Source organism: Natator depressus, chromosome 21 (assembly GCF_965152275.1).
Source record: "Natator depressus isolate rNatDep1 chromosome 21, rNatDep2.hap1, whole genome shotgun sequence".
Classification (NCBI taxonomy): Eukaryota; Metazoa; Chordata; order Testudines; family Cheloniidae; genus Natator; species Natator depressus.
The window spans coordinates 9,238,188-9,251,560 of record NC_134254.1 but is presented as its reverse complement, the minus strand read 5'-3'; the positions used below and the strand labels follow the sequence as shown (position 1 = coordinate 9,251,560).

General features: G+C 50.3%; 1 protein-coding gene across 5 annotated transcripts in view; it reads left to right on the top strand.

Annotated features, from left to right (window-relative positions):
* FOXP4 (forkhead box P4) overlaps positions 1-13,373 on the top strand; it is a 101,062-nt gene that overhangs the window by 18,016 nt on the left and 69,673 nt on the right. For all 5 annotated transcript variants that reach the window (XR_012635994.1, XM_074936262.1, XM_074936261.1 and 2 more), the window contains one exon: positions 6,640-6,729. Coding sequence is in view for 4 of the 5 variants with exons in the window: in XM_074936262.1 (XP_074792363.1) it covers positions 6,640-6,729 (90 nt within the window). In the remaining variant the exon portion in view is untranslated. The remainder of the gene's footprint in view (positions 1-6,639; positions 6,730-13,373) is intronic.

Genomic DNA, 13,373 nt, shown 5'->3' with positions numbered 1-13,373 from the left:
GTCTGGTGCAGCCTGGCCGTCCCTGTGTCGCGTGACCAGCTCAGTGACTCTGAGACGTCGGGTGAGCGCACTAACAGTGTAACGCCGGTCTCCACCACCCAGCAGAGTTGGGAGGTGCCGTACCCCAGCCTCCTGGTCGTGCCTGCGTGCCGCTGGCTGTCTGATTGAAAAATGCTCGCACCAAAACAAAACTGGTACCAGCCGTCTTAGCAGCAGGTGGTTGGAATGGAAATCTCTCCCCAGACCCCCACGCCTGGCAGATATCTCTGTAACTCTTCTGCTGGTTTCCCTGGCCATCTGGCGGGGGCGGGGGGGTAGGAGAGAAGGGGGTTGCTTCTCTGGGCGAGCTGCAGGGCTGTCATGGGGAGGCCCCTGTGCGAGATTGGAAGGCCATGCCATTTTTTCCTGTAAATCTTGTAATTTCGTGCTTCAGAGCACAACAAAGTGAGAGAGTCAGCAGGGAGTGAATTAAATTGCCCCCTGAGAGCCTGTTCGGGGTGGGCCTGGCTCCTGCATTCCATCCGCCCCTCCTTGCCTCCCTCGGCGTGCGTGTGCCCGCACGTCACGGGCGTCCCCGTTTCCAAGTGGCAGGGGTTTGTCCCGTCTCCCCCGGATCAGCCTGGCTCGGTGCCCTTTGGACACACGGTCTGGCGTTGGCACGAGCCGTATTCTTCTTGTTCAAGTAATTTGCCAGCTTAATAAGCCCATGCAGACTTTTACAGGGTTCCCAAAGCCTCATAAAACCAGGGGCTGTCCCTGCATCTATCCCGCGAACAAAGCTCTCCTTGTCTGGCTCGTGCAGTTAAAAATGGGTATCTTGGAGCCCTCTATTGCTGGCTACAGCAGCATGGTCTCCTTTGGCAACTGGGCTTCCGATCAGCTCAGCCATCACGCTGCGGCATTGCCTTCGCTCAGCTTCTCTCCTTTTTGTGTGTCTGCTTTTTCCTCTCTGGCTCATGCTTAACTTCTAGAGAGCTGTTGGGAAAATAATTCTGTGAGTTTGGAGAGAGAGAGAATTCTGGGCAGGCAGCATTACCTAGTGCTTAGATCGGGGCAGGACAGGTATCTGGCACTCATGGATTCCTCTCTGGACTCTGGCGCTGACCTGCTGTGTGACCTGGAGCAAGCCACTTCCTCCTCACTCCGTGCCTCTTCCTGCCCTGATCTTCAAAATGATCTCAAAGCACTTTTTGCCAAGATCAGCTAATTTAGCCTCGCAGCTCCCCCTGTGAGTTCAGTGTTGTCCCCATTGAAAAAGATGGGAAACTGAGGTCCGGGGGGGGAGGCATGTTAATGGATTTGCTTAAGGTTGCACAGTAGGCCAGCAGAGTTGGGGATAAAACCCAAGGTCTCACTCCAAACCGAAATCTGCCCTTCCTCTTACAAAGACACAGTGAAGCATGGAGGTCCTGGGGCAAAAGTGGCTACAGAATAACCTCACTGTGCGAGACCAGTGAGGGATATAGTCAAAGGTGACGTAGCTGATCTTTACACATAGTGCCTGTGGGGAGCAGGCTGAGGTACAGCCACGAGGGTGTCCAGGTCTGCTTGTGCCACTGCAAAGAATTGTGCAGTGCTGCCCCGTGCTACATCCGTGCAGGCTTGCTAGTGCCTGATTGTGTGTTCCCGTGCACCTTTGGAGTACCTCTTGCAGCGGACATGGAATTTCTGCTCCTCACAGGGATGCTGCCAGCTTGAAATCTAGTCCGCTTCAAAAAAGGAATTTTAGAAGTAGCTTCAGGTTCTAAACCTGCCCCCGAATCCTCTGGCCAGTTTTTTCCTTTTCTTTTTCCTTTTTGAGGTTTGATTTTTCTCTGCCTTTTTGCTGTGTGAAAGGCCCACACAAACAACAGAGGAAATTGTCTCCGCGGGGGAAGCTGTAATACTGAGCCTGCACAAACCACTGTCAGATGGGAGGAGTGAGGAATTCAGCGTTTATTTTGCAGCTTGTCTGAACACAAAAGTTTTATAGGTAGAGGTACAACCCTCCTAGTGTGGACTAATAGTGGTTTAAAGATATCTTAGACTGGAATATCTATTCCCATGTGGGAAAGGGAATCTGCTGTACTGGATTAAGGACCTTGATACTAACTGTCTCCACACAAGCTGTTGCAGCGGTTTAATTTTCGGTAAGAATCATGCCCCTAACTGATCTAGTTACATCCGTACATAATCTGTGCGTGGAGCAGGCCTTATGTGTAGGTAAATAAAAAGAATTTCAGACAGATTTCTAAGTGGATGATGATGCATCTTCTGTCCCTACTGCAGGCTGGCAGGAATTGTGCTCATAATAATAATTTGCAGTAGCCTCGTTCTAGTCTGGGAGTTTGTGCAAAGATCTTTGGGGTTTGATCATCCTGCAGCAGGTTCACGTATTTGTTTTGTTTTTTTTTCCCCTCCCCTTTCCCCACCAAGTTTTCTTTTGAACAAACTGAAAAATTCAGCGTGAAACTGGGTAGAAACTGCCCTGAATTTTCAGGTGGAAACAGTCATTTGGTAGTTTTGCACAGACCCGTCAGCCCAGGGTTCCTTGAGAGAGAAGTTTTGTGAACCCCATGATCTTGTGTTCACTGGCAGAGGGAGGGGGAATTGTGTTGTTTGTTTGATTAGCTACCACAAGTTAAAATGCTAGTGATAGTTTAAACACATTAACATTTTTATACAAGAACCTTGGTGCTTCCCTCCATGCTGTGCTCCCTATAAACATCTGCAAAGCTACCTCTTTATCCACCTTCAAATTCCTCCTCAAAACTCTCTCCCTTGCCGTGATGCCTTGACAATGGCTAGGCTGATGGTGCACTGAGACATCTGTCCATCACGCTGACCAACATTGTCTCATCATTTCCTGGTCCTCCCCCATCTGTCAGGATCCATCTCCTGGTTTCCTGTCTTGTATTATACTTCAATTGGAAGCTCTTTGGAGCAGGGACTGTCTGTTCTGAGTGTACAGGGCTTAGCACATTGGGGTCCTGCCCCATGAGTGGGACTCCCGGGCACTACAGTAGTACAAATAATAATGAGTTATCAGGTCAACGTAAAGAATACAGGAGAGGGTAGGGTTTGCCTTGATGTGCTCATGCACGAGAAAACACACTACCTTGTCTTCCCTAGGATTTTAGCTTGTGTTTGTTCCACGTACTAACAGGAGGTAAGAAAATACCATCTTTCCTAGTGAAGATGTGCCCTCGGAGGGTTTGTTTTGGGGTTGTTTTTTTCTGATGATGAAAGCTAAAACCTGGTGAATTCTGGGCATGATTTCCTTGTGGTCATTTTGCACTGGCTGCCTACTGTTCTCCTGGTTCCCACCTGCCCTGTGAGTCCCTCTGACGAATTTCTTGCCCCCCGACCTCTGCTTCAGCCTTGAAGCACTCGACTGGTGCCCAGCAGCTCACAAAGGTAGGTGGGTGAATTGTTCATTGTTCTGTAGTCTTGTGTTTTCCAAAATGCTGGGAGTCCATCCGTGCTAGTGGATTGACTTAAGTGTCTAAATACAGTCCTAAGAGACCAATTTTAGCCTCCCCCTCCATGTGTTGTGTTTTGAAGATCTTGGGTTTTTGACTTTCATTGATTTCATGGAGTATAAGCCGGAAGGGACCATTAAATCTAGTCTGGCCTCCTGTATATCCCAGACTATTCAATTCCCCCCTGTTACCCCTGTGTTGAGCCCAGTAACTTGGGTTAGACTAAAGCATTTTGGTCTTCAGGAGTCTAAAATGTAAGTGTGCCCCAAATGGAGAATAAGAGAGACTGGGTTGCCACTCTCCAGAGCGGTTGCACGATTCACAAACGCAGCTAAAAACACAGCTTGGCTCCTGTCTGCGCTGCAAAACTGACATGTGCTTTTAGCTGTGTTTGGGACACAACTCCTTTTGTTTGCGTCCCTTGATGTGGTCTATTCTGACAGGGTAGCTGGAACCACACCATATCGAGAAGTACTGTACCACAGTGTATTCATGTGTGTGCGCATGTGTTCACTGGAGAATGGTGTCTAAGTATAAAATGACAGGTTTCAGAGTAGCAGCCGTGTTAGTCTGTATCCACAAAAAGAAAAGGAGGACTTGTGGCACCTTAGAGACTAACCAACGTATTTGAGCATAAGCTTTCGTGAGCTACAGCTCACTTCAACGGATGCATAAAATGATTTTCTTTCTGTGTGTGTAGTAGATGCAACCTGCAATAAGGACCCCCAGCTTCAGTAGCCACTTCGAAATAATCTGAAGATTTGTCTCTTACATCTTACAGTTTATCTACATGGGGTAATGGACTGGGATAGCTATCGCTTTGGAAGCGGATTAAGCCAAACTGGAAAAGGTGCTGCTGCTCTGGAATAAGAGAGTGCACACAATGAGCTAATCCAGAATAAGGAATGCACTTTCAAGTCACACCCTGCCTTACTGCAGAAATAACTTCCTGGTGTAGACAAGACCTAAACTGGACCCTTGGTTTAAACAGTAGCCAGCTAATCTTTTTGTGATGGTCCATTGGATGGCTGCTTGAGAGGGGTTTAAGGGTTTGTGCGTGTTTGGTCAACACAAGACAAAGATTAAATAGATAATTATGCTGACTGTATGTGTGTGAACATATAATTATACTGTGTATATGCTATATATGTGATGGACAACCTGATTTGCTTGTGTCCTGTGTAATGCGCACACAACAACACGGATTACATTGAAATGGCATATTCATTAATCTAATGACACTGTGTATGTGTAATTATGTAGGTAACTATATTATGTGACTTACTACTACCCACATGCATTTGTATATGTAATTACTCTGGGTATATGCAAGGGAGTGTGCTAATCTCTCCCCTTTCGAGTGTAAATCCAGCTGCCCCTCCAAACAGTGTGTACGGTACAGTATATACTGTATAAATGCCTGACGGAAAGTAACTTTGTTCTTTATAGCTGGAAATGTGGAAAATTAACAAGCGGCTCTTTCTTTGGGACACACCCTGCAAGTGCCTCCACGCCTCGGAGCACACAGCCGCCTCTTGGAAGCCAGGGCCTTGATTTACGGCCGTGGCGTTGACAGCTCACTGGAACCCACATGCTGTTTGCAGCACCGCCAAGCTGGGCTATGACCCTCCGACCTCTCCCCCTCCACTCCCCCCTCCTGTCTCTGCGCTGTAATAAAACCCTGTCTTGCAGGCAGGACTACAATGACTTTGTTGTTCAGAAAGGTACCTCCCCGCCCCCCCCCCCCCCAAAATCTTTAAAAGCAAAAAATAAGGAACGTATGAGGAAACGGACCTGGGAGCAGTACCACAGGATTGTTTGTGTTAGAATTTATTCCCTTCTCTTTGCCTGCTCTCAGCTCCTGAATGAAACCTCTCTGTCCTGTGCTTCCCTTGCTCTTTTGCACACCCTCTCGGTTTCTTTTGCACGTTTCACCAGCTCTAGTGGACGCTTTGGCTCTTCTGCTCATTTGCACGCGTGTGTTCTCTTGTGCGCTCCTTGTGCTCACACGCTCGTTCTTCATTGTTGCTCTCTTCCTCATGCCCAGGTGCACTCGCTTGATTGGGCTTGCCTTCATTTTCACCCACCGTTTCCTCCGCTTGCTTTCACAGCGTGTTTTTGCATGCGCCTTGACTGGCAATCTCACCGACTTGTGCTTTTCTCCAGCACCAGCGAAGCGTTTCATTTTTAGTTAATGCAAGTGACTTAATAAATGTTATTGAAAACAAATCGGTGAATGCTCAGGAAACTAATAACACTTTCCAGGCAGATGCCCATACAATAAACAGATTCATGTGCGATCGCTAGTAAGTACCACTAAACTCCTCTCCTGCATTGCTGAAAATGATCTGCAGAATGTCCACATTCTTTCACTGGTTATTCATTTGGGGTGAAATCCTGCTCTTTACTTGGTCTACTCCTCTGCTCCCCTCCATCCACCTGCCAAATGGATTTAGCATCACCACACCCCTGTGAGGTAGGCAAAGATGAGCATGCCCATTCTACAGATGGGGATCTGAGTCACAGACCAGCAAAGTGACTTGCCCAAGGTCACACAGGGAGAATCTGTGCTATAGCTGAGAATAGAACCTGCCTCTCCTGAGTCCAAGACCATCTTCCTCCTAAGGCAAGCAGAGAAGGCTGGTTCCAACAAGTGAGCTGCTTTCTTTTAGTGCTATTCCTTGCATTATCCATCTCTCTGTCTCTCATCCAGTTAACCTTAAGGGTCTGTCTACACTGCAGTCAGACACCCGCGGCTGGCCAATGCCAGCTGACTCGGGCTCTGGCTAAGGGGCTATTTAATTGCAGTGTACGCATTCAGGCTAGAGCCTGGCCTCAAGGACCCTGCATGGTGGGAGGGTCTCAGAGCTCAGGCTCCAGCCCCAGCCTGACCGCCTACACCGCAATTAAACAGCCCCTTAGCATGAGCCCTGAGCGCCCAAGTGAGCAGGCACGGGCCAGCCGCAGGTGTCTGGTTGCAGCATAGACATGCCTTAAGGGGCTTCCTGAGACCACTTTGTCCTGCTGGCTGTACCAGTAAATGGGTCTGTCTCTGGTTGGATGGTGTCTAGGCAGTGAGCACATACACCGGTAGATAAGGCACAAGAAGCTCGAAAAGAGAAATGATCTCTTCACCACCACCACCACCCTCTTATCTTTTCTTTTTTTGTTTTTTCAGGCTCTCCAGGTGGCAAGACAGTTCCTTCTGCAGCAGGCCACGGGGCTGACCTCTCCTAGCAGCAATGAGAACAAGCAGCCCGCAGTCCAGGTGAGGCACAGAAGCACCTGCACCCAGACCCTTGTGGGAAGCGTTCTCCTAGCACAAAGAGAACTCCTTCGCTGGGGTTTGGCACAACCTCCAGAAAATCATTTGTGTCCTAGGTGGGCTTTCCAAGATCGCCTCCGCAGCGTAGGAGCATCATTGACTTTCAGCAGGATGGTGCTCCTAAGCGATTGCAGGTGCTTTGGGAAGGCTCATCCAGTCACACACACGCATGCGTGCTCTCACTCTCCCTGCCATAGATTCCATGGCTTAAAATCACCTACAGGGAGGTCTCGGGCTCCATTACGACTCCGTAAGATTTTTAACCACTTTGTAGAGTCCCTGTCGAGTCCCTGCCCATCTGCTTTGGGCTTCACCGTAAGAGAATTCAATTGGGGAAGTAGGGGACAATGTCTCCGATACTTGGGATACAGGTTAAATTTCAGGAGAGGAGTCTTCCCCCCCGTCTCTGATCGCTCTTTTTGGGCTGCTGGTGCCAGACGGTAAATGCTTAGGGGGAGGATTAGGACAGCTATTGCAAATCCATCTAGCCTGTGGCTTCTTCATTTCACCCAAGGAGAAGGTCTCCTGCGTATGTGGGTTCTGGGGGGCGGGCTGGCAGATGCGGGACTCTGGTAGTGGGAGGCTGTTTTTCAATAGGTGCGTATTAATGAGCTGTGTGTAAGGGGCACATGTTTGTGGTGGGAGAGGGTTGTGGGAGATTAATATTAGTGTCCGTGGAAGATTTGGGGTTGGGGGAGAGTGTGTGTGAGAGCAACAGAGGTACTCATATATGTCATGGGGCCATATGGAAGGATATGACACTAAGGCCATGTAGCTATCATGGAGAGGCTTACATCGGGGTAGATGTGGGATAAGGGGTGGTTTATTTTATAGTCTGACCCAGAATGACGGGCAAGGTCCAGGAAGGAGGTGGGGTGGGTGGGTGTTGCCAGCTTAGAGAGGGAGATGGGGTTAATGACCTGGCCTTTCACCTCTGCAGATCTGGTTTTAAATCCTGGCTTAGGTCACGAGTGGAGTTGCACTTGGTGGACTCCTGTAAGTCCCCATTTGCCTGCATCATAAAACTCACGATGCATCTTGGCTGCAAAGCAACCGGTGGTCAGTTCAACAGGAGCCTGGATTTGGAATCCCAAGCAGGGGAGGGGGCTGCTCTGGGTCAGGAATGAGGGATGTTGGCACATCTGTGGAGCAAGGGAACAACAGTCGACTCAGTATCCCCGGCTCAGGCCAGTCCCGTTCATCCCTCTTTTCCTGAGCACTCAATTGATTCACAAATTAAACATGAGGCAACGTGCTGGGACTTACCCCTCTCCCCTCAGAGTGGTCCTGTTGCTCTGTAGCTCTGGACACCGCCCTGGATTTGGCAACTGAGGACCTGGCGAGAGAGATGGAAGCAGATGCCTGGGGAAGCGGGCGCTGGACCCTGTGGAAGGACTGGGCAAGTCTGTCTCGTATGGCAGTGGGAGGGTGTCCCAGGAGTCTGAGACACCCCACCCATGGGGGAGAGTCCCCTGGAAAGCATTCTTGGGGCCAGCAGGCACATGTGCTGGGGTGAGATGCTAGGACAGCTAGTGCCCGTGGCTCTGGGGCGAAGGGTGATACCCTGGCTCTTCCCAGGAAGCTCGCTGGGGTCACTGGTACTACGAGGTCGGGGGGGTTTACTGGCAGTGGGGTTTGAACCTGGGACCTGCCGCACTGAAAGCATGAGCTAAAAGAGTGACTCATGAGATGGTAGCGGTAGTAGGTCTTTATCCTCTTACAGGGACCAGCCGCTAGAGGGAGAGAGATACCAGGGTGCTTTACACTGGCATTGACAGGACACTGCTGAGCAGGAGAACTCGGTGCTGGCAGGGGGAGTAAAATCGCGGCAAGAGGGAAAGGGGGCTGAAGCCTGGCCCCACCCCCTCAATCTCTACAAGGGGGTGACCATGGTCATGGACCCCCCCCCCCCGCACCCTTTCACAGTCAGTGCCCTTCTCTACCCTCAGCCTGATGATGGAAGGTTCCTCCCGCCAAGGGGGTCAGCAAAGGGGGCCTAACTCCAAAAAGAGAAGGAGAGGGGGAGAGAAGCAAGGCCCAAGTGAATGTAAAGTGACAATTTAAACAGCTGTGTGGAGGGACTCTCCCTTCAGGCTAATTAAATTTATCGGGCGAACAGCAGGTTACCTTATTAGATCCACGTGGGTTTAATTAACAAAGGAAAGTAATTAGCACAAATTCTTTCTGAGCCAGAGGTCCTTCCTATAGCAGGCAGAGCTGTCTCTGAAGCCCGCTGGAGGTGGGAGGGGGAACCTGGGGCAGGAGGGAGGAAAGAAAGGTCAGTTTCTGCTCATCCAGGTGCCCCAGAGAACGAGATGCTCGGGACAGTTTTGTTGCCGTTTGTTTTCCTCCCCCCGGTCTGGCAACACACGCCTGGAATGGGATTAAATTCATGCCCCCGCCTCGCTTTTTATTATTTTTTTTCCTTCCTCCCTCCTGTTTTGTGGCCAGCTGTATAATTGCCTCCTGATCTTTTACCCCCGTCTCTCTCTCCGTCAGGTCTGTCTCATTCTCTGCACCGACAGCATTATTGCTGGGGCTGGGCCAGGGGGGGTCTTTGAGCGGCTGGGGGTCTCCACCTCCCTTCCCCTCTCTTGGCAAACCTGATATCGAGCACATTACAAATTGAGGGGGTTTGCCTCGCCTCGTGCCTTCGTTCCCCTTGACCTCAGTGTGCTTCGGATCAGGCCTGTGGCATGTTGTGGGTTGGAATAGCTTCTCTGTAAGAGCACTGGAAGTCCCATTCCTTGAAACAGTTTAAATTTTTATTTGGGACAAAGCACTAGGGGAAGGAATCCCACCTTGGCAGGGACGGGAGACTGGGCTGGATGACCTAATGGATCTTTCCCATCTGATTGTTGCAGGCTTGAGACTCCGCAGAAAACCTCCATCCCTTTAGTAGGATAGGATGGAGTCCAGAGCCACTCTGAAACTGGTCTCCATTTTCGTCCCACCTGCCTCAGAGGCGTAGACCCGCTGTAGGGACAACGGACCTGCTGCCGCCTGGCCTTAATGTGTTTGAAAGTGAAGGGGACGAGGGGAAATCACAGCTGCGGTATTAACAGTAATTAGTCAGGGCTTCTCTCGCGCAAGCAGCCAGCTTTTTCCAATAGTGTTTTCAGGAAGGAAATGCAGTCATTCGATGGAAAATATCTTGAAAGAACAAAGACAGTAAGAGTGAAGTCAGATTCCGGTTACATATCTCTGTGTGTGAGTGTGTGTGTGTGTCTATTTCTCCATTTCTCTCTTTCACGTTCTGTTTTCCCTCCTCCTGTTTCTTCTCCCATGGTGTGTGTCTCTCATTCTGTCACTGCCTGTTTATCTTCCCTTTCACCCTCAGTCCTTCGTGATCTGCTTTCTCTCTTGTTCTCTGTTCCTCCATCCCACCCCGCCCTTTCGCTGCTGTCTGTCCATCCATCTGGCTGGCTTGTTCAGAGTTAAGAGTCCAGCTTTCTGCCCCCCCCCCCCCCGCCCCTTTGTCTTGCAAAAGAACTTGTGAAAGTTGTAGGCTGTATGAGTCAGGAATAGCAGCCTGTCTCCCCGCCCCCTCCTTCCCGGCTTGCCCCTGCCCAGCAGCTGGAGGAGGATTTGAAGGAGGGGAGATAGAGGATTAAGCAGACTCCTTTGAAAGGAAGTTTATCTAACGGGGAATGGTGTGGATGAGATTGACCAGGAGGGTTTCTTCAGACTGAAGTGGAGAAGGAGAGAGGCTCTTGTACGGTGAGAGGGCACAGGCGGGGAGCAGGGCTTCTCCACCACCAAATCCAGTGTGGGGGCAGAGAGCATGGAGTGAAAGGGGGAAGCACACCGCTCTTGGAGGGTGCTATGGAATCAGAGGCCGGGGAAGACTTTTGTGAGCGAGGTTCCTAAACAGCCGTCACTTCCATTGACTTCAGTGGGCGATGCAGGTGATCAGCACTTGTTCAGGATTAGGTCCCGGAGGGACCGCTCCTGCAACCCTTGTGTTGTCTCACTTGTCTGGCAGGAGTTAGGCGTGTGGGCTGGCTCCCCAGGCTGCTCTTTGTCTGGCTAGTGGCCTGATCCTGCACTGGGCTGCTGAGCTCGCACTGACTTCCCAGGGAGCTGAGGGCACTCAGACCCGCTCAGCACCGCCCTGTGGAAGCACAGTCGGGTTGGCCATAGAAACTGGTTTCTCCTGCGCGCCTAGTGCAGTGATCTGGTGAGCAGGGCTCTGTTCTGGTGAACACTGCCTGTCCTTTTCATGCAGGGCCCTCTGTCTAGTTAACACCATTAGGCTGTGACACACAGCATCATTTAATAGGGGACTGGATGAAACAGACTCTGGGGGTTCAGGCTGGCCTGATTTGCGGCTCTCGATTAAATCCAGATAAAAAGCTCCTCTCTTTCAGCTGAGTTTCACTTGGAGATTTTTGGAGTTTGTTCAAAATGAAGGGGACACAATCCCCCATTCAGGCTGAAACCAGTCCCCCAAACCCCCTGCTGGCATCTGAGGCCCTCACTCAGCAGTCCGTCCTGATACAGCAGAGGAATTAAGCATATGCTTGACTTTTTAAGAGCATACTCAAGTCTCATTGATTTCAGTGGGACTTAAGCACGTGCTTAAATGCTTTGCTGAGTCGGGGTCTGTTGGATTTAAATAGAAAAACTGCATGGAGGTTAGGGTCTGATATCATCTGGCAGGCGGAAATGTCTATTATAATAATACTTAGCTCTTCTGTAGCGCTTTTCATCAGTCAATCTCAAAGCATATTACAAAGGAGATCGGTACCATCATCCCCATTATACAGATGGGGAAACTGAGGCACGGAGAGGGGGGGAAGTGTCCATCTCATCGTGCCTTGGATATTATGAAAGGTGGCCACTGATAGATAAATATTTTTTTTTTGGATGTCTCATTTTTTGGGCACTCTCTCCAACGCAAGACTGATTTTTATTCAGTGGTGCTGAGGATCCACAGCTCCCAGGGATGCCAGTGAGAGAGGTGGGCGCTCAGCACTTTCTGTGAAACCAGGCCCCAGATCTCAGTTGGGGTGCCCCCATTCTTAGGTGCCCAACGTCAGCTGCCACTCTTGAGAACTTGGGCCTCAGTATGTCAGGATCCGGCCCCTGTTCTAAGGATCCTTGCTGATAGGGGTACATCTGGGGTATCGAGCTGGCTGTGATAGTAAAGATAATGATGCTTATGTGTATTTGAAAAGCAATAAGTAGCTGCTGAGCTTGCTAGGACTCTGTATTTCAAAAGTGGAGCCTCCCGCAATCCTCTTTCCTTCAACATACCCGGAGGTGCAGTCTGAACGTTACAAAAAATTGCTTTGCACCATTAAAACAAAACCTCCGCTTTTTCTCCCCTAAAAAGAAATTGCATGTGGGTGGTTACTGTCACTGTAAGTGGTTTCTTCACCCAGCATGGCATAGCTTGTGTCCCTACATTTCCGCCCCCAGGAATTTAATAACGAAACTGCCTGCAGAGCCCCTTGCTCCAGTGCAGGGACGCTAGATGATGCTGGAAGAATCAGTTCAAGAAGTGTCGATAAAACACCTAATGCACGGTGCTCTCCAGCCTCACTGCGGGTGTGGTGTCACAGGGCTGGTGTTTTCTGGTTCCCATGTGTGTTCCCATCTCCATGCCAAGTGAAAGCCTGCCAAGTCTTAGCTTGTTGATCATGAAAGGGGCTGAGTACCTGCAATCCTAGCTGATCTGAATGGGAGTCTCAGGATGGGTCTCATAGCTCCATGGGCAGGTCGCGCTGAATGACATCTCTAGATCCAGACTCTCCTGAACTCTCTGCCTGGGGTCACCCTCTGGCACTGAGCTTTCCCAGTGAACTGCTACAGCTGTTATGAGGCTGGGGATCAGTCATGGGCTGTTTCGAGCCAAGTCCCTGGTTCAGATGCAGCCCATGTCACCAAGTGGATGAAATTTTAAATTTGGTGGCTGTTCATTGGCTCTGTGTGGGATGAGTTGGGGGGGGGGGGGGGGGGAGGGCGGTTTCAGTCTATATCCCATTAAGTGTGACTCTGGATCAATGGCTCTCAACGCTTGCGACCCAATGTGACATCCTCAGGGCCATACAGATAGTGTAGATATCGTGTGGATCCGGCCCACATAACATGTAAGAGACCTACATATGCGGCTCACAATGGTAAATAGGTCGAGAACCACGGCTCTGGATACTGGAAGCCCCTCCGACTTTCTTTTAAAAGTGAGTTTAGTGCTGGTTACCAGAATGATGGACCTGGAGACTAAATCCCTGTTGACCTTTAGAACAGATGTAAGAGAGACATTGACAGCTACCCCCTAGGGTGCCTTGGAAGGGGCGCCCTCTCGAGGTAAGAAAGAGGGTTTGATCCCTATTCCCACTCACTCTTTGGACTGCCAACAAGCGCCAGTTGCGGTGGGAGCAACTTGTGATACGGATGCTGCCTCCTGGGATCTGGCCCGAGACCCACCAAGCTCATTTCCCCTCAGCTGTCAAACAGCCATTCGGTGGGCACTACTTTGGGTCATTGTCATCCTAGGCCAGTATTGTACCCAAGGCCTGGAAGTGTCAAGCTGTATAGACTGTTTCCAGTCCCTTTTAGAGATTAGGCAGCTGGGATCCCTG